Source organism: Castor canadensis, chromosome 3 (assembly GCF_047511655.1).
Source record: "Castor canadensis chromosome 3, mCasCan1.hap1v2, whole genome shotgun sequence".
NCBI lineage: Eukaryota > Metazoa > Chordata > Mammalia > Rodentia > Castoridae > Castor > Castor canadensis.
The window spans coordinates 47401323-47423866 of NC_133388.1; the positions used below are offsets into that span (position 1 = coordinate 47401323).

General features: G+C 34.1%; 1 protein-coding gene across 13 annotated transcripts in view; it reads right to left on the bottom strand.

Annotated features, from left to right (window-relative positions):
* The window catches only part of Kiaa0586 (KIAA0586 ortholog), a 100504-nt gene that overhangs the window by 64774 nt on the left and 13186 nt on the right, over positions 1 to 22544 (bottom strand). For 9 of the 13 annotated variants that reach the window (XR_012446157.1, XR_012446158.1, XM_074067891.1 and 6 more), the window contains 9 exons: positions 21627 to 21794; positions 20295 to 20418; positions 12336 to 12468; positions 11508 to 11731; positions 10945 to 11017; positions 9215 to 9442; positions 7810 to 7984; positions 2728 to 2922; positions 2038 to 2225 (listed from right to left, as the gene is read on the bottom strand). Coding sequence is in view for 11 of the 13 variants with exons in the window: in XM_074067891.1 (XP_073923992.1) it covers positions 2038 to 2225; positions 2728 to 2922; positions 7810 to 7984; positions 9215 to 9442; positions 10945 to 11017; positions 11508 to 11731; positions 12336 to 12468; positions 20295 to 20418; positions 21627 to 21794 (1508 nt within the window). In the remaining 2 variants the exon portion in view is untranslated. The remainder of the gene's footprint in view (positions 1 to 2037; positions 2226 to 2727; positions 2923 to 7809; positions 7985 to 9214; positions 9443 to 10944; positions 11018 to 11507; positions 11732 to 12335; positions 12469 to 20294; positions 20419 to 21626; positions 21795 to 22544) is intronic. The other 4 variants (XM_074067892.1, XM_074067895.1, XM_074067896.1 and 1 more) reach the window with 4 other exon arrangements.

A 22544-nucleotide genomic window follows, 5' to 3' on the forward strand; every position in this document is an offset into this window, starting at 1 on the left:
CAATAGAACACAACATTGAGCATTCTTTTGATCATTCTGACTCAAATATTTGTCAAAAATATAGAGAAATATATGCCCTTTAAATTTTTCTTGTGAAGCCAATTTCTGACAGTTTTGTTTTAATTTTAAACGTGTATCTCATAAACTATCAAAAGAAGAAAATACAAAATCATATGTTAAGATAGTTTCATTTTTATTACTGTATTCTCTTTTTCTTTTTACTTAGGCATACATAAATCTAAAATAGTTCTAATTCTGACAATTCATTTTTATTATGTCATAACCACCGTATCACACTTTTTTCTGTATAGACTTCATGTTTTAAAATAACCACATAGTGTTTCAATAAACATGCTTTAATTATGGGTAAACATTTAGGATGTTTCCAATTTTTTTCCATCACAAAAAAACTTTATATTTTATATACAGGGGTTTCTTCCTAAACTTTGAGTTATTTCATTATGCTGGATAGATATTAGATTAACTTCTTGGGCCACAGGGCATGAATATTCAAGAATCTTGGTAAATCACTGGCAAAATGCAACCCAACCTCTATCTATATATCAAAACCATAATTAAATGTAAGTTTTATCCAACCTTTAAATGCAATTAGATAATACGACTGCTTCTTCAACAACAGTTTTAAAATAAAGCTTTATTGCATTATCTTGGCTATGAGGAAATATAAACTTAATTTGCTTGTTGATAAACTGTACTTACTCTTTTGGAGAATCTAATTCATATTCCTTGAATATTTCTGTATTTTGATCTACATGTTTTCTCATTAATTTATTGACATCTTTAAATTTATATTTAATCACTACATTGAAACATTTTTTTTTGGTGGGACTAGGGTTTGAACTCAGGGCTTTGTGCTTGCAAAGCAGTGCTCTACTGCTTTAGTCACACCTCCAGTCCATTTTGCTCTGGTTATTTTGAAGATGAGATCTCATGAACTATTTGCCTGGACTGGCCTTGAACTGCCATCCTCCTGATCTTATCCTCCCAAGTAGCTAGGATTACGGAGCCATCGGTGCCAGCTGTAAACATTAACTCTCACTAGCATATTCCTTTCATATATTCTCACTGTATATTGCTTTCCTTTTTTCTTGTGGTACTGGGGCTTGAACTCAGGGCTTCACATGTGTGAGTTACAGGCTCTACCACTTGAGCCATGTCTCTAATACTTATTGTTTTCCTTTCTATTTAGGATTTTCTTTTACACATGTAACCTTTAGGTTTTGTACCTACTTTTCTAACATATCTAAGTTTTCCTCTCTCATATCTAGTTAGCTTCAGCTTTGATAAGGATTCCATCTAATTATTTTCTAATTTTTCTGCTTATATATTGGATAGTTTAGTGTATTGTCTATTTTGCTACACAACAGTAATTTATAGTCTAAAACTGATCATTTTCTCACATTGTTGAGCCAACATACATTATTTCATTTACATGAATCCTATTTCTCACTAACATAGGAAGCTTCCATCACATTACACATTCTTTTTAAATAACAAAGGCTAATTCTGAAATTCTATTAGACTAGTACCAAAACTTCTAACTTTTCTAAACCCTTTATTCTTCCAGGTATCAAAATGTTCAGGTTTAAGGGGAAAAAAAAACTCCTGGTTATTCTTTAAATTAGAAATTCACTAAAATGATACATTAAGTTGGGGAGAATCAATAACATAATTTAGTCTTTTCCATATAAAAAGTTCTGTCGACATTTATCAAGTCTTACATGTTTATGTAAAATCTGAAGTATTAGTTATCTGAGTGATGCACATTAACTCATTTTAAAAATTAATTATAATATACTGCTCAATTATCCTCTTTTAGATATTGTTGAGTCACCTACATATGAATTACTGGCCTAGAATAACTTAAATAATGCAGAGAATACAGATACCACATTAATATCACAGGAGCCATAATGAAAGCAAAGTCTTCAGGAAGCAATATAATAAATTTTAATTACTAATGTTAAATCAAAGATTTTTTGCTTTACAATTTTCTGCTCATGCACCCTGGCATACCTGTACAGTAAGATGAGGAGGATCCTTTTTTTCTGACTTCATTTCTACAACTGCTATATTAGGTTTCTTTACTCTCGCCTCTACTTTTCGAGATGATGGAGGAATGGAAGTAGTCACAGTTATAGGATGTGGCTTGTTTATAATTACTCCAGTATATGGCATGGAATCACTATTACTTTGGGTTTGTCCTAAGAAATTAAGGGAAGAAAATAAGTCAACTATTTCTAAAATGAAGAGAAAAATCTACTCTATTACCTAGATCTTTGTGGCTATTCTCTCATATGAAAGGAAAGCACCAATGGACAGTTAGCTTTCCCTCCATTATCACCACTCTGACCTATCATAGCCTAGTTCAAAAGTACATAAAAGTGCCTTACAGTACTTCTCCTAAGACATGACAATATTAACAAGCCAGTCAAGCTTGAATTCTTGAAGTATTATATCAATGACATATCTAATCATTTCAGATACAGTAATGTACTGTCCATTACCAAAAGAATGTTGTGGTGAAAATACAGCAGGAACTCACTTATTTTCAGAGATTGCTATCACACAGCATAAGATACATTCTGAAGCCCTCCCCACATTTATAAACAACACATAGGTGACTACTGTATATGTTCCATTTTATAAGTTCTGCTACTTCTCATATGAAATTAAAATTACCCAACATATTTTGTTGGTTCTTACCTAAAAGTATTGCCATAGGAATTAGATGGCCTTCTAGTGTACCTGAAAGAGTAGGCATTTCTCTGCTTGGACTAAACAAATATTGCTGATCGCCATGAGGTAGTGCAGGAGTGGGATGTTGCATTTTAGAATCCATCTTCATAGGTTTTGTTGCATGAAAGTCAGTCTGTGTTCTTATTGACTTTACTTTAGTGCCTGTAATAATCATCAATGGCAGATATTTTAAAATATTATTTGAAGGGGCTGGGTAAGGGTCTCAAGTGGTAGAGTGCCCGCCTAGCAAGCATAAGGCCCTGAGTTCAAACCCCAGTACTTCCATAATAAATGAATAAATAAATAAAAGTTAAAATACTATTTGAGTATCTACTATCTAGTCATCTAAAAATACAGCAACTCTTCTTCACAGAAAAATTTCATTCAATTTAACAAGGTTAGAGGGCCCCAAAACAGAAATAACATATAGACCAGAGATTGACAGGAGGCCATTTCTTAAACGGCCAGACAGTAGAGAGTTTGGTCTTGCTGGACATGTGGCCTCAGTGTTGCTATCATAAGAGCAGCTACAGACAATAAACAAATAAAATTTTATTTTATTTTATTTTATTTTACAAATTTGTACACACAATAGGCAGCTCACATGTAGACCATAGTTTTCCAGCCTCTGAGAGAATGATGAACTTATACAGCTTCTGTGATAGAGTTATACAGACATTATATCCTCAATTCCTAAAAACACAATTTGATTATCTGTCTCTTTAGATAAAAAAAGAAAGTGAAGAAAAAAAAGTAAAAGTAGGAAGAAAAGGAGACTAAAATATTTTATAAACATTTCCTGACATTACTATATTTTTACTTTTAACACATGAGTAGATTTATACATCTAGACTTTGGTTCTTGTTTTGTTTTGTTTTTGGAGACTGGGTCAAACTATGTAGCCTGCCTGGTCTAGAACTCATAATCCTCCTACCTCAGTCTTCTGAGTGCTAGCATTATATCTGTGTGCTACCATACCTAGCTAGATTTTTAAATATAGTTTTCTTTCATTTACAATCCCAGAAAGAAAAATTTTACTACAGTATCTTTATTTTTTCATTTTGTTCTCTAATATTTCTTCATTCTTTTTTTGTTTGTATTTGGTGGTACTGGGGTTTGAACTCAGGGCCTCATGCTTGCCAGGCAGGCATTCTACCACTTGAGTCACTCCACCAGCCCTCACTGATTCTTTTGAATGAGTACTTTTCCTCATGAAGAAATAAACATAATATAATATCAGATAATGAAAACTGCTATTAATAACAGTAAGGAAGGAGCAGGGGGAAAAAGAGGGACAGAAGACAATTCGTTAGATTAGATGGTCAGGGTAGACCTCTGAGGCACTAATATCTAAGAGCAGAAGTCTAAAAGAACTACTCTTATTCAACATAGTCTTAGAATTCCTAGCCTGAACAATAAGACAGGAAAAAGAAATAAAAGGACTCAAATAGGAAAGGAAAAAGTTAAATTATCTCTATTTGCAGATAACATGATCTTATACCTAAAAAACCTAAAAAACTCCTAGACATCATAAGCACCTTTAGCAGAGTAGCAGAATACAAAAATCAATATACAAAAATCAGTAGCTTTTCTATATACCAACACAGAATAGACCGAGAAAGAATTCAGGGAATCAATTCCATTTACAATAGCCTCAAAAAATTAGCTATCAAAGAAAATGAAGGACTTCTACAATAAAAACTGTAAGTCACTGAAGAAGATATCAGAAAATGGAAAGATCCCTATGCTCACAAATCAGCAGAGTTAATATGAAAATGCTATACTACCAAAACAATCTATACATTCAAAGCAACCCCCACCAAAATTCCAAAGATATTCCTCACAGACATATGGAAACACAAAAGATCGAGAATAGCCAAGGCAATACTGAGCAAAAAGAGCAACACTGGAGGTATAACAATACCCAACTTTAAACTAAACTACAGAGCCATAGCAATAGAAATAGTATGGTACTGGCACAAAAACAGACACGAAGACCAGTGGAACAGAATAAAAGACCCAGACATAAATCTACACAGTTACGGTCACTTGATTTTTGACAAAGATGCCCAAAACAGTGAAGAAAAGACAGCCTTTTCAACAAATGTGACTGAGAAAACTGGTTATCTGTATGTAGAAGACTGAAACTAGATCCATGTCTTTCACCCTGCACAAACATCAACTCAAAGGGGATCAAAGACCTTACTATTAGGCCTGAAACTTTGAAACTAGTGCAAGAAAGAGCAGGGAATATACTGGAATTTACAGGCATAAGCAATAACTTCCTAAATAGAACTCCAATGGCTCAGCAACTAAGAGAAAGGATTAACAAATGGGACTACATGAAACTAAAAACTTCTACACAGCAAAGGAAATGACCACCAGGCTGAAGAGGCAGCCCAGAGGATGAGAGAAAGTCTTTGCCAGCTATTGATTCCCAAAGAATCAATGACCCAATGAAGAAATGGGCAAAGCTTTTCCAAAGGAAGAAGTACAAAGGGCCAAAAAAACAGGGATGCCCAACATCCCTGGCCATAAAGGAAATGCAAATCAAAACCACATTAAGATTCCACCTCACTCCTATTAGAATGGCTATCATCAAGAACACACACACACACACACACACACACACACACACACAGAACACAAACAACAAATGTTGGGCAAAGATGGGGAAAAAAGAACCTTCAAACACTGTTGGTGGGAATGTAAATTAGTATAGCCACTATGGAAAACAGTTCGGAGACTCCTCAAAAATCTAAAAATAGAACTTCCACATGATCCAGCAATTCCACTTCTAGGCATATATTGGAAGGAATATAAATCAGGTTACAATAAAGACACTTGCATACCCATGTTTATTGCAGCATTGTTAACAATAGTTAAGCTATGGAAACAACCCAGATGCCCTAAAACTGATGAATGTATTAAGAAAATGTGGTAATTATACACAATGGAATTTTATTCAGCCATAAAGAATGAAATGTTGTCTTTCGCACATAAATGGATGGAAATGGAGAACATCATTTTAAGTGAAGTTAGCCAGGTTCAGAGAGCCAAAGGTCATGTTTTTGCTCATAGGTGGAAGGTAGATCAATATAAATACAAGCACTATCATATATACATATAAATATATACAGAACACATTTCCAAAAGTGGAACTGTTAGAGGAGACTAAGGGAGGAAGAAAAGAATGCTAGAGAGTGAATAATAATGACATACATCACATCTATGTAGGAACAAGACACAAAAAAAGCACACTAAAAACTGTTGAATAATACAGGGTAGGGGAGAAAGGGGAAGGAAAGAGTAGTGGAGGGGTTAGACTGATTTAAGCACAACATGTTTATAGATAAAATACCATGGCAAAACTCCACTGAATAATGAACAGACATGTAAACAATGAAGGATAGGAATGTAAAACAGGTCATGTTAAGGAGAGGGTAAAAGGAGGGAGGGGAAGGGGGAGGGGGAGAGGATAGAGTAGGAGGGCAGGGGGGAGAAATGACCCAAACCATGTATGCACATGTGAATAAATGAATAATTTTTTTAAAAAAAGGAGAAGGCAATAGTAGAAGAGGGAGGGAAAATGAAGAGGGTAAAGGAGAGTGAATACGGTTGATGTATTTTCTATACACATATTAATATGGAACACTGAAACTTGTTGACATTATTTTAAGAAGGGAATGGAGTAGGAGGTAGAATAATGGAGGGGATGAACCAAACTGGGGTATAATAAATGTATATGTCACAATAAAACCCTCTGTATTAACTATCATATACTGATAAAAATGAAAAAAAAAAGAAAGAAAAAAAGAAAAGGACTGAGGGGGTGAGCCTTGCAAGTGTCTGAAGGAAAAGTTTTCTAGAGAGAGGAAATATAGCAAGTACCAAGACCCCAGGATGAGCATATGTCTATAGACTGTCACTACTTTTACCTTAAAAAGGCTACTTTTAAAAAGTCATTTTGGGCTTTTGAAAGTATTTCAAAACCTTAAGCTACTCTTTGAAAAGGCTTTCAATACTCCAAATATATTTCTTTTATTCATTTATTCATACGTGCATATATTGTTTGGGCCAATACTCCAAATATAATATAATAATAACTCTCCTGTAAATGAGAGGAAACATCAGGATAAATACCATTCATAAACTATATGTTTTACTGAAAAATCAGTAGGATTTTTTGTTAACCTGACACACACTGATCACCTAACTTTTGGAAAGGAAAAGGAACTAAAGCAACTGCCACAGTTCCAACTTCTAGAAAGGATGAAAAGAAGATGGTCTGGTTTTACTAATTATTGCAGTTGTCAAAGTAGCCTACTAACTGTTAATGGTATAAGCTGAGCAACTTCAGAAATGCAGCCAAAGTTGAAAGACTCAATATTTAACTGTTATATTTAAATACACCAGTAAAATGGTTGATATGACATGTCAAAACATGCTGTGTTAAATGAAGATATTTTTATTCATGTGCAAAAGCAACAAAAAAAATTTGCTTCTACTACCTAATGCTCTTTGAGAACAAACAAAACTCAAAAGTGCTTCTAAACATTTTGTGATAATGAACAGCAAATGTTGCTCTGTAAGTTCTGGAATTATTTTTCTGTACCTAAGCATTGTATTAGTTGAACTGTATGTAGAAGTATAAATAAAAAAGCAAAAAATAATAAATTGATGCCATAAAAATGAGGTAAAACACAAAAAATGAGGTTTTCAGGTACTAGAGAAAAGGTTAGATGAAAAAGAATTAGCCTAGAAGGTAACACCCACGCACAGGAAATCAATGTGAGTCAATGCCCTGTATAGCTATCCTTATCTCAACCAGCAAAAACCCTTGTTCCTTCCTATTATTGCTTATACTCTCTCTACAACAAAATTAGAAATAAGGGCAAAATAGTTTCTGCTGGGTATTGAGGGGGGGGAAAGGGAAGGGGCGGAGTGGGTGGTAAGGGAGGGGGTGGGGGCAGGGGGGAGAAATGAACCAAGCCTTGTATGCACATATGAATAATAAAAGAAAAATGAAAAAAAAATGAGGTTTCTTACCTTTAACTCGTTCTATGACTTTGGGTCTCTGTGGCTTGGACTTTGGGGACGGAGAATTAAATCTGAGATACGGTCCTTTTTTAAGAGTGCTGCGATGACCCTGGTAAACTGGTTTTCCATATATTTGTAACATGTAATCCTCATCTTGTATAACTGTGGTTGATTTCAAAAGCCCCTATGGATATAAAAATATTAAACTATGAGAACTGACATTGATTCACCTCAATTTTCTTGAGCTTCCTTTTGCTAGCTTAAATACTATGATAAGAATAACCAGATCAAAAAAAATCCTCTATTTTAAGTAGTCCTTACATTCTGGATATAGTTTTCAAACATGAGTTTAAAAAGCATGAAATTTAAATAAAAAATCATACACTTAAGAAACATGAAGGCTTTTACATTATTAAGTGCACTGTCAGCACCAAAAATGTTTAAATAAATTTTACATATTTACTATATTTAAATACAATAAAAGACAATAAGCCTTTTCTTTAACTCATTTACACATTTGGGGGGGGGGCAGTACTACGGTTTGAACATAGGGCCTCATGCTTGCTAGGCAGGTGTTCCACCACTTGAGACACTCCACCAGCCCTTTTCTGTGTTGGGTATTTTCAAGATTGCCTCAAACTGCAATCCTCCTAGTCTCTGCCTCCCAAGAAGCTGAGATTATAGGTGTAAGACTCGGTGCCTGACTGACTTTATACATTCTTGATCCCACTTTCAACCATAATCTAAATACCATAGAAAGGCAGCATTCATTAAGCATTTACTAAGTACCAAGCACTAAATCAGAGTCTTTAATAATGTGCTCAACAATCTATGCTTGGCACTAAGAAAATTAAAGTCTATTAGGGCAATCAAAAAAAAGTTCCATTCAAATATCCAGTACTATGCTTTGCATTCACTAGGCATTAAATATGCATTTCTTAAACTTAAAAATAAACAACTACACACATGTACACAAAAATGAAACATGCTTTTGAGTACTATGAATCTTGATTATCTAATAGTAATCAAGATATCTAATACCAACATTAATGTCTAGATATACCATAATTATAATACTATGTTTCTAAGTATGAAATCTAAACCTGGTGACATACCACCTTGAGCCCAGGAGTTTGGGGCTAGCCTAGGCATATAGCAAACACTATCTTTAAAAACTAAACAGAAAGAACTAAACATGAGATCTCAGAAGGAAAGAACTACAGATTTGGTGCAGTGCTTTCCACATTATGGATTCAAAACCTCAAATATTAATAGTGTAAAGATAGTTTACATTTGCATAGTCCTTCATATTTTTAAAACATCTTCACATCCACTTCATTACTTATACCTTAAAGGAAATTACTGATTATAATGCAATCTTTATATGACAAAACAAGATTAGGATCTGTCTTACTTCTTTCCTCTCTTTCTGTAAACTTGAAGCAGGCATATTTTTCATAGGTGGACTTCTGAAATGCCCTTCTGCATGTTTTTCAACAGGTTTTCTTGGAATTACAGACTTGTTCACAGTTCTGTCTTGTGTATTGGTTTTAATATATTTACTCCTATTCTGAGTTTTCACGGTGCTTTGATTCTTCTGATCAAATCTCTTTTGTTCATAATCTTTTCTTGCTAGTTCATCCTAAAGTAACCAACATTAAAAAAATTTAAAAAACTATACAAATAGTAATTCTTTTGACCAGAAAGTATTACATTTATACTTTACTGTTATATATAAGTATAGTTTAGCAGTCTTAAATGCCTTAAAAATAAAGGAAACTATCTTATGCATAAATAAAAATTCTGTGAAAGAGTAAACAAGAAAACTAAAAAGATGCCAGGCATGGTGTTACACAGTTGCAATTCCAGAACTTGGGAGGCTAAACCAGTAGGATTTGAGGCTAGTCTTGGCTACATAGCAAGACCCTGTCTACAAAAACAAAAACCAAAGCAAACAAACAAAAAATGCCAGAACTAAAAAGACCAGTATTTTATGTAGGAGAAGGAGAATGGCAAAAGGGCTCTGGTGGTAGAGCACTGCCTAGCAAACATGAGACCCTGAGTTCAAACCCCAGTACTTCCCCCAAAAAAAAAGAAAAAAAAAAAAAAGAAAGATTTAAAAAAGCAATCCATATGGAAGAGGAAGAGGAATAGGAACCACAGATAAAGTAGAGGGGCTTTTTTTTTTTAATGCTTTTTGATATTTGAACCATATGAATTTAAAAAACTAAATTTAATAAGTAAGTTTCAATGAAAGCAAGTAATTTGTAATAAAACAATTACGTGGAGGTTTTGAAGGATTAAATAAACATATTTTACGTGAAATTCATAGTGATAAAGGGACATATGTTAGTTTACTACAGAGCCAGAACTAGACTCTTAGTTCAACTTTTTTCTGAAGCGTAGTGATAGTTAATATAAATTCTTTATAACTGCATTGGAGATATATATTCCTGAGTAACAAAGTTTAAATATATTTACATGTTTACTACTGTGGAAACAGAACTAACACTTCACTTTGCTACGACTGTGGGTAAACATGTAAGCTCATCTGTCTTCTAGTCAGGAACCATCCTACACTCTAGACAAAATGACAGCTAATTGTACTCCTTCAAGCAAGCAAAACTGCAAGCATTTCATATGACTGATCCCTTAATAAGAATAACTCTTAGACTTTTGCGATGCTGATGTCTGAAGATATATCATGCTCTTCAAGGATATAAGTGTTTTTCCATCTGGTACTGACTTCTGTTCCATGGAAATTGAGTGATTTTTCCCTCCTTAAGTATCTTTGTTGTGTCTACTTTAGTGAGCCAATGCTTCTTAATCTGCTGTCTTAAAACATTTTTTCAAGTATAATTCTTTTCGTTTCTAAATATTTTTGCTAAATTTTCTTTCAAATTACCCATATTTTAGTTACTATTCAACAATTTACCACATAAGAGCCATAATATACAATTTATAAGATAAAATTTTTAAATAGAAGTATACTTATTATCAAGTGAATACAATGACAATGAAATTAAGAATTATAACTGGATTTATATGTAAGGAATATTTAGAGAACAAATATAATAATTATAAATTGGAACCAATGTTATATTTTGAGAATTCACTTAATTTTCAGTTTTTTGTAAGACATACCTGAATTTCTGCAGAAATGGTTTTAATCCATTCATCTACTTTCTTTCTGATCCTAATTTTCTCTGACATCTCTCTACAAGAGAGGAAAAAGGGATTTTCTTAAATTAGCCTTACTTTCTTGATTACAGAACCTGGATCAGATATAAGACATATCTAGTTTTAAATCTACGGTGTATCCTAATATCCTTCACCTGAAAAGAAAAAAACCAATGGTATTAATTTACATCAAATGTTTGTTTTGTTTTTGTTTTTGATTTTTGTGATACTGTGTTTTGAATTCAGAGCCTCATTCTTGCTAGGCAGGCAATCTACCACTTGAGCCACTTCACCAGCCCAGTATTAAATATTTGAAAAGAACTAAAGGAGATGTATACCAATAAGAGAAAAACAATTTTAAAGTATATATCACAATTCCAACTATAAAGTTCCACTTATTCGAAGACAATAAATAATCTATTCTAAATATTAAAATGCATTAAGCAAAGTTAAGTGCTTAGAAAAAAATGAAGAAAGTGAGCTGACAGCTTCATAAATAACCTTGGAATGCCAACATCCTGTCTTACCTATTGGCAGATAAAGCATTGATAAATGAATAATACATAGTAGCTCCATCCTTTGCACGAATAATAGCTTCTAAGTTTTCTTCAAGTACTTTTTTATTGTTTTGTACTCCTCTCAAAATTTTCTCAGCATCTTTCAATATAGACCTTGCTGTATTGGTTGGTTGAAATTTAACAGAACTCTGTGGTAGATCAGCAAGCCTCAGTGTAATTGGAGATTCTTTTGGCTTAAAATTTTTAAAAAGGAAAAAAAAATCACAGTGATTATTTTTTAATCCAAACAAGAGCTATACTATTGTCGGGGTCACACACTATGCCAATATAATTTAAGGACTCAATTTGTTCAACCAAAGAGTTATAAAGTAGTTGGCATTAGTAATTTTTCCCTTGTTTCAAGTACTCATACGAGTGTTAAATTCAATAAAGATGGGAAATTCATAGCAGTGCTAGGCAGTCCATTGGCTAATGAAAACTCTACTGCTGAAGAAAGCTAAACAAAGTAAGAGCAAGTTGGCTCTAGGGAGGTGTGGCAGACCTTGTGGACAGATAAAAACGAGGGCCATTCACAGCTCTCTTTCTCCCTTTCTGCCTTTCTGTTAGAAGCTGGAAAGTCAGAGATGGCCATGTGCCTCAGTCCTGATCAAGAGTGATAAACAGAAATCACTTGGTAAAGGCTTCAGAAAAAATTTTGTAAAGGGACAGACTTGGCTGACATATGTTTTTCAGTGCTTTATCTTTATCCTTCCTCCTGATTTCTGTCTTTACAACCTTTTTATTCCTTCAAAATTTTTATCTTTCTATTCATCAGTTTTAACACTATTCCCACTTTACCTGGAGGTTGCCATTCATTTCTTTCTTTTTTTGGCCCAGGTCATGAAGAACATCATTGTACTTCTGTATAGTCCCTTTAGCTGTTCCTAGCTCTTCATAGGAAGGAACTCTTTGAGAAGGTAGCGTTTCAATGCTACAAAGATTAGAAGAAAAATGTCCTAAATTGTTGTAAATTCAATAAACATTTGATTACGTGAACCTCTGATATATTCTTATGTTTATGTTATGATGTATATAGTAATGATATCCTACTAAAATTGTACTATGGAATTAATGAGTTATATCATAAACACATGAAGCACAGAAAATCACAAGAGACAAAATTAATCTGACCACAAGTATTTAGGTAAAGTGGGAAAAAAGCATAAAATGGTTCTGCTCTCTAGAAGCTAATATTCAAGAGCACTTCCAGACTGGTGGAAAAAGAATTTCTTAAAATCCATCCTGCATAAGGACAATGAGAACACTAGCAAAACTCATCAAAATCTATTTTTTTCAGAACTCTGGAAATTAAAGAAAACCCTGCAATGACCCAAAGAACATTCATTCAAGAAAAATGGCAGATTCTGGGTAAGGTTCATAGCAGTTTTTAAAAACCTGCCCTTTTTAGAACCCTTTCCTCAACTCTGTGAGCTTGAAAACCAACAGCCTCACAATCGTTAAGAAGGGTAGCACAAGTTTGGAGCGCCACAGAAGTCTCATCCATAGAGTTTGTCTTTATTTGGTCTAACTCACAGTGAGCTCAATGAGAATCTCTACCTCCAGATAAAAGATCATAGCAATTGTTTAACATCTCAGCCACCTGAGGTAGCAATGTCAGTTGAGGCAAATGATATTATGGCCAACAAACTTTTAAAATCTAGGGAATGACACATTCATACAGGAGCTTTGGTAAGCTTCACTATATTCCTGGGAATCTAGAAAGTCATGCACACGGGGCTTTGTTTTCTCATTCATTCTCATTCTCTCTGTCTCTCTCTCTCTCTTTCCCCCTTATACACCCCCCCCCCAAAAAAAACCCCACCATTGGCAAAGAAGGTGACTTATCAATTCAAGGTAAGAAAATTTACTTTCAATCATTATTAGCAGGCTAAGCTAATAAAATAGAGACTTCAGTGGAATAGATGGCAAAGAATACAAACTGCAGAATTGGTCCAGGAAAGCTGCTAAGTCAACAATAAGAAAAATGATAACCAGAAAAGTACAAACTCTGGGAAGTGGAAGAATCTGACTTCTAGTGTTGCCTCACCATACTGTTCACAGTGTTTACTTTTCAACAACAACAAAACAGGAATAGATAAGTACAGCTTAAATACAGAAAAAAGGCACAGTCAATAGAGATTATCTTTGAGAAATCACAAATATTAGACTCACTAGACAAAGACTACAATTCAGTTATTACTAAAGAAACTAGTTGAAAAAATCAAGGGAAAGTATAAAAATGAAGTCTTCCCAAATAGAAAAAAATTCTGGAGATGAAAAAATTCTGCAACTAAAGTATAAAATTTACTAGAAGGACTCAACACAGTATTTGGGCTGGCAGAGAATCAACAAACTTGAAGATAAGTTAATTGAGATAATCCAGTCTGAGCACTGCAAGAGAAAAATTAACAGGGCCCAGAGACCTATGGAAAACCACCAAGTTTACCAAAATACAATATAATCCTAGAAACAGAGGAGAGAAAGGTCATTACACCATTAGTAAGGAAATAATGGCCCCAAACATCACCAAATATAATGAAAATTAATCTACTCATCTAAGAAGCTCAACAAGATACAAGAAGGATAAACACAAAGACATCCATACTTAGACACGTGATAGTCAAAGTGTCAAAAGCCCAAGACAAAAAGAGAATCTTAAAAGCAGCAAGAGAAACATTACTTATCATATACAAAGGATCTTTATTAATAACTACCTTCTCAAAGTAACCATAAAATCCAGGAGGCACTGAACATTCAACATGCTGAAACAAAAATGTCAACCAAAAATTCTGTATCTAGCAAAACCATCCTTCTAAAGTGAAGAAGACATGAGAGGTGTACATGCACAGAAGGATGACCACGTGAAGAAAAATGACAGGCAGGCAGGCTATCTACAAGCCAAGGAGAAAGGCCTCAGAAGAAATCAACCCTGTTGGCACCTTGATCTTAACTTCTTGTGAGAAAATAAATTTCTGTTCAAGCCAAAAAAAAAAAAAAAGTAAAGGAGCAATTAAAGACAATCCCAGATAAATAAAAACTTAGAGAATTCATTGGTAGCTGACCTAACCTACAAGAAATGCTAAAGAGAGTCCTTCAGAGTGAACTAAAAAGACACTAGAATCTAACTTGAATATATGTGAAGAAATAAAGAATACTAGTAAAAGTTAACTACATAGGTAAATATAAAAGATGGTATATGTATTTTTGTTTGCAATATTCCAGCTCTATAGATGGGCTTATAATAAATAAAAATGTAATTTGTCTGACAGTAAGAGTAGAAAGAATGAGAGAACAATTTTGTTTTTTTACTGGTACGAGGGTTTGATTGAACTTGAGCCACTCCATCAGCCTTTTTTTTTTGCGACGGGTTTTTTCAAGAAAGGGTCTTATGAACTATTTGCCCAGGTTGGGTTCAAACAGCGATCCTCCTAATATCTACCTTCTGATAGCTAGGATTACAGGTGTGAGCCACCAGCACCCAGTGAGAAAACAAAATTTTAATACTGCTGAAATTAAATTGGTATTAATCTGAATTAGATTGTTTTAAATTAATGTCAGTTATAGTCCCTAGGGCAACCACTAAGAAAATAACAAGAAATGTTAGCAAAGGAAACAACAAAGGAATTAAAATGGTACACTAGAAAATACTTAATACAAAAGAAAGCACTAATGGGCAAATAGTACAACAAAGACCTTTTAAAATACACAGAAAACAATATTGCAGACATAAATCTCATGTTACCAGTAATTACAGTACAGGTATATAAATTAAAATTGTATAGTATATCTACATGAAATTATTCAAATTGTGGCTTTTAGCTTTAACTACTGCAGAATTCACAATATTGAAGTTAAATATTATTATTATGGCCCAGATTTACTTGATTAAAAAAAAAACCATATACATAGATATCTTTTGTGGTGCTGAGGGATTGAACCCAGGGCCTCATTCATGCTAGGCAAGTACTACTGAGCTATATCCCCAGCCTCAAAAAAACTTTTTCTTACAGGAGACCCATCTCACTAACAGAAATAAGCATAGGCTTAGGATGAAAGGCTGGAAGAAGATTTACCAAGCCAATGACCCCCGAAAACAGGCAGGAGTACCAATACTTATCTCTGACAAAGTAGACTTCAAACCTACATTGATCAAATGAGATAAAGAAGGACATTCCATACTAATAAAAGGGGAAATAGACCAAAAGGAAATAATAATTATCAACCTATATGCACCCAATGTCAATGCACCCAACTTCATCAAACATACCCTAAAGACCTAAAAGCATATAGTAACTCCAACACAGTGGTTGTGGGAGACTTTAACACCCCATTATCATTAATACATAGGTCAGCCAAACAAAAAGTCAACAAAGAAATTCAAGATCTAAAATATACAATAAATCAAATGGACCTACTTGATGTCTACAGAACATTTCATCCAACTTCTACACAATATACATTCTTCTCAGCAGCCCATGGAACCTTCTCCAAAATAGATCATATCCTAGGGCACAAAGCAAACCTCAGCAAATATAAGAAAATAGAAATTATACCATGCATACTATCTGATCACAATGCAGTAAAACTAGAACTCAACAACAAAAGTAAAGACAAAAAACATGCAAACAGCTGGAAACTGAGTAACTCATTACTTAATGAACAATGGATCATCGATGAAATAAAAGAGGAAATTAAAAAGTTCCATTAAAAAGACTGAAAGATCCCAAATCAATGACCTAATGATACATCTCAAACTCAAAGAAAAACAAGAACAGGCAAATCCCAAAACAAGTAGAAGGAGAGAAATAATAAAAATAAGAGCTGAAATCAATGAAATAGAAACCAAAAAAACCATACAAAGACTTAATGAAACAAAAAGTTGGTTCTTTGAAAAAATAAACAAGATCGATAGACCACTGGCAAACCTGACTAAAATGAGGAGAGACAAAACCCAAATTAGTAGAATCAGGAATGCAAAAGGGGAGATAACAACAAACACCATGGAATTCCAGGAAATCATCAGAAACTACTTTGAGAACCTATATTCAAATAAATTTGAAAATCTTAAAGAAATGGACAGATTTCTAGATACATATGATCATCCAAAACTGAACCAAGAGGACATTAATCACCTGAATAGATCTATAACACAAAATGAAATTGAAGCAGCAATCAAGAGTCTCCCCAAAAAGAAAAGTCCAGGACCTGATGGATTCTCTGCTGAATTCTATCAGACCTTTAAAGAAGAACTGATACCAACCTTCCTTAAACTGTTGCACAAAATAGAAAGGGAAGGAAAACCACCTAACACATTTTATGAAGCCAATATTACACTTATCCCAAAACCAGGCAAAGATACCTTCAAAAAGGAGAAGTATAGGCCAATCTCCTTAATGAACACTGATGCAAAAATCCTCAACAAAATAATGGCAAACCAAATTCAACAACACAGCAAAAAGATTATTCACCACAACCAAGTAGGTTTCATCCCAGGAATGCAGGGGTGGTTCAACATATGAAAATCAATAAACATAATAAACCACATTAACAGAAGCAAAGACAAAAACCACTTGATCATCTCAATAGATGCAAAAAAAGCCTTTGAAAAGATCCAACACCATTTCATGATAAAAGCTCTAAGAAAACTAGGAATAGAAGGAAAGTACCTCAACATCATAAAAGCTATATATGACAAACCTACGGCCAGCATTACAATTAATGGAGAAAAACTGAAACCATTCCCTCTAAAATCAGGAACCAGACAAGGATGCCCACTATCTCTACTCCTATTCAACATAGTACTGGAATTCCTAGCCAGAGCAAATAGGCAAGAAGAAGGAATAAAAGGAATACAAATAGGTAAAGAAACTGTCAAAATATCCCTGTTTGCAGACGACATGATCCTAAAACTTAAAGACCCAAAACTCTACTCAGAAGCTTCTAGACATCATCAATAGCTACAGCAAGGTAGCAGGATATAAAATCAACATAGAAAAATCATTAGCATTTCTATACACTAACAATGCGCAAACTGAAAAAGAATGTATGAAAACAATTCCATTTATAGTAGCCTCAAAAAAATCAAATACCTAGGTGTAAACCTTACAAAAGATGTGATGACCTCTACAATGAAAACTATAAACTTCTGAAGAAAGAGTTTGAGGAAGACTATAGAAAGTGGAGAGATCTCCCATGCTCATGGATTGGTAGAATCAACATAGTAAAAATGTCCATACTCCCTAAAGTAATCTACATGTTTAATGCAATTCCCATCAAAATTCCAATGACATCCATTAAAGAGATTGAAAAATCTACTGTTAAATTTATATGGAAACACAAGAGGCCACGAATAGCCAAGGCAATACTCAGACAAAAGAACAATGCAGGAGGTATCACGATACCTGACTTCAAACTGTATTACAAAGCAGTAACAAAAACAGCATGGTACTGGCACAAAAACAGACATGAAGACCAGTGGAACAGAATAGAGGACCCAGATATGAAGCTACACAACTATAACCAACTTGTCTTTGACAAAGGACCTAAAAATATACGATGGAGAAATAGCAGCCTCTTCAACAAAAACTGCTGGGAAAACTGGTTAGCAGTCTGCAAAAAACTGAAACTAGATCCATGTATATCACCCTATACCAATATTAACTCAAAATGGATCCAGGATCTTAATATCAGACCACAAACTCTAACGTTGATACAGGAAAGAGTAGGAAATACTCTGGAGTTAGTAGGTATAGGTAAGAACTTTCTCAACGGAACCCCAGCAGCACAGCAACTAAGAGATAGCATAGAAAAATGGGACCTCATAAAGCTAAAAAGCTTCTGTTCATCAAAAGAAATGGTCTCTAAACTGAAGAGAACACCCACAGAGTGGGAGAAAATATGTGCCAGCTACACATCAGACAAAGGACTGATAACCAGAATATATAGGGAACTTAAAAAACTAAAGTCTCTCAAAACTAATGAACCAATAAAGAAATGGGCAAGTGAACTAAACAGAACTTTCTCAAAAGAAGAAATTTAAGTGGCCAAAAAACCACTTGAAAGCACATGAAAAAATGCTCACCATCTCTAGCAATAAAGGAAATGCAAATTAAAACCACACTAAGATTCCACCTCACCCCTGTTAGAATAGCCATCAATCAACACCACCAATAGGTGTTGGCGAGGATGGGGGGGGGGGGAAGGAACCCTCTTATCCTGCTGGTGGGAATGTAAACTAATACAACCACTCTGGAAAAAAAATTGGAGGCTACTTAAAAAGCTAAACATTGATCTACCATTTGATCCAGCAATACCACTCTTGGGGATATACCCAAAAGACTGTGACACAGGTTACTCCAGAGGCACCTGCACACCCATGTTTATTGTGGCACTATTCACAATAGCCAAGTTATGGAAACAGCCAAGATGCCCCACTACTGATGAATGGATCAAGAATATGTGGTATCTATACACAATGGAATTTTATGCAGCCATGAAGAAGAATGAAATGTTATCATTCGCTGGTAAATGGATGGAATTGGAGAACATCATTCTGAGTGAGCTTAGCCTGGCCCAAAAGACCAGAAATCATATGTTCTCCCTGATATGCGGACATTAGATCAAGGGCAAACACAACAAGGGGATTGAACTTTGATCTCAAGATAAAAGCGAGAGCACACAAGGGAGATATAAGGATAGGTAAGACACCTAAAAAATTAGCTAGCATTTGTTGCCCTCAACGCAGAGAAACTAAAGCAGATACCTTAAAAACAACTGAGGCCAATAGAAGAAGGGGACCAGGAACTGGAGAAAAGGTTAGATCCAAAAGAATTAACCTAGAAGGTAACACACATGCACAGGAAATTAATGTGAGTCAACTCCCTGTATAGCTATCCTTATCTCAACTAGCAAAAACTCTTGTTCCTTCCTATTATTGCTTATACTCTCTCTTCAACAAAATTAGAGGTAAGGGCAAAATAGTTTCTGCTGGGTTTCGAGGGTGTGGGGGGGAGAAGGAGGAGGCGGAGTGGGTGGTAAGGGAGCGGGTGGGGGCAGGGAGGAGAAATGACCCAAGCATTGTATGCACATATGAATAATAAAAAAATAAAAACTTTTTCTTATAGACAATTTCAAACATACACAAAAGAGAGAAAAATGCAATGAATCTTTGTATATTTATCATTTAACTGCATGAATTATTCTCACAGCTATCCTCATTTCTTCCATACTTCCAACTCACTTTCCACATATCAAATCCATATATCATTTCATCAGAATTTGTTTAATAACCTGGATTTTGAGAAAATTAGATATTTATTTCACTACCAAATTATTGAAACAAGAAGATATATTAGCATCAGAAAACTAACCAAATCAAAGATTTTAAAAAGTAATGATATAGGGCTGGCAGAGTAGTTCAAGTGGTACAGCTCCTGCCTAGAAAGTGTGAGGTCCTGAATTCAAATTAATTAATTAATTAATTTAGAAAAGCAATGATATAATTAACTTAACTTCATAAAGAAACTTTATAAATTTGAACAAAGGTCTAGGCACAGTGATTCATGCCAACTATAGACCCTGAGCAAAACAAAAGATGAGGGAGCACGGCGTGTGGCTCAAGTGGTTAGAGTGCCTACTTAGCAAGCACTAAGCCCTGATTTCAAACCTCAGCACAGCTGGAAAAAACAAAAAAAAAAATAAAGAAATCTAAACAAATCTCTTTCCACTCTAGCTTTCATTCTAATTGCTTGTTTTTACCTTTCTCTTTTCTCAGGAATCCATCCCAAATTTGATCTGCTTAGTGAGTTTATATCTGATGATTCACTTTTTCTTGTCAAAGAATCATTGTTATTCAATATTTGTTCCAATAGTCTTACATTTCCTACAAAAGAAGAAATACAGCATCGTTTTCCAAATATTAATTCATTTCTCCTTCATGTAACATCTCCCAGACATTTATACGCTGGCCTAATTAGTTTCTTATGATTATTATTTACTAAATTCACACTACGATTGCTGTAGTCTACATACATTCCCCAGATTTCATGTGTTGGAAACCTAATCCTCAAAGTTCATGGTATTTGAGAGGCAGGAACTTCAGCAGGTGATTGGTCAGGAGGATTAATCCATGGACTAATCATTGATGGATTAATAAATTAGCAGATGCTACTGCCATGCTCTTGTACTTCTAGAATCATGAGCTAAATAAACCTAGCCTATGGGGTTCATTTCTAACAACTGAAAATAGATTAAGACAAAATGTGGACTATAAAAACACCAAATCAAAACTAAATATTTGTACCTCATGGAACTAAAATTTGAGTTCTATAGATAAAAAGTCTGAATTACAAAGAGAGATGTTGTCAACACAAAACCCAGCAAATTGGATTATTTTTATAAATTAGTAAAAAGGAGATTTATGTGTTTTGTAACCACAATTAATTGGAATATCCCATTAGCCTTACTTTTAATATGACTACAAATGATTGCTTTTGGTAAGATGGTTTTCATTAGAGATTTATTACCTTGTAAAATTTTCCTAAGGCAAGACTTAAGTGAGTTTAAATGATTCCAAGAATAAAAACTTGCAGCTTAATATTTTCACTTACTTTTACCAGAAGGGCTATATTTTAAGGCTCTGTAGCAAAAGTATTATTTCAAGTTATTTATAAAAGTTCTTGTTCTCTATTAAAAAGTTCATATGTTAGTACTTTTTCCAGCAATAATATTAATTTCCCTGTATTTTACTACTGAAATTCATACATAAAAACAATATAAGAAAAAAATGATCAGCCTTACCTCCAATAAAGTACTATATTTTATTTATAACAGAACTTATTCATTAAAGGTTTAAGTAACAAGTTGTAGGAGATAGAATAATTGTAAATGTATACTTTCAACTACTACAAACAACTGAAAGAAGCTTGATTTGACCAGTATCATTTAAAAAGTATTTCGACAATAGAAATCCCAGTTTGTTACTACTAGGAACATAGAGAATTCTAAATGAATGAGAAAAATCTCAGAAGAATTTCCTATTTTGAAGTGGGTCTAGTAGAAGGTAGGTGTTAATTATAATTGCTTTCTCACCTCTACAACCTGACATTTCCATATTTTCTTTTTCTTCTATAGAATTTTCCTTCTTTGATATTTCCTCATCCCTTGAAACAGGTATAGGAGCAAACCTGCGAGGTGCTGGAGTTTCCAGAGGAGATTTCTGTTCATCAAAACCCATATCTTCAGTTTCTCTTAAAGGTACTTTAATAGAAAAGAAAATAATTAATTTAAATTTAAAATGCTTTTAAATTATAGATTTAAAACCAAATTATAGACTTAAAACCAAAGTATATAAGAGCCACAAATTATTAACAAACATACAGAATTAAAAAGAAATGAATGGGTCAAGAAAATGTGGTGTTTATACACACAATGGAGTATTACTCAGCCACAAGAAATAATGACATGTGGTTTGAAGGTAAATAGATGTAATTGGAGGACATCATGTTAAGTGAAGTAAGCCAGGCTCAGAAACACAAAAGCCACATGTTTTCTCTCAAATGTGGAAGATAGATCCAAAGACAAACATATACACAAAAACAAGCATGATCATATACAAACTCAGTTGTAGAACATGTATGTAACAGTGGAACTACTCTGTGGAACTCGGGGAAAGAGGGAAAAGAAAAGAAAATGATAGAACATTAGTAATATCACATAACCTAAGACACAAAGGTGGAAGATATAAGGGTGTATATTTAAAGCTGTTGAAAAATGTGGGGTGGGAGGTAAAGAGGTAAGGGAGAGTAATGGAAGGGGTTGAATGGACCAAAGTAAAGTACATCCACAGTGGGCAAACACTGGGACACCCCTCTGAATATCAGCTTAAATATTAACAACAAAAACCAGGACTGTAAAATAGATTCAGTGTGTAGGGGGGAGGGTACTAATGGGAGGAGGGAGGGTGAATGAAGGAGATTAAGGTAACGCTATACAGTAGATGGACTTCAT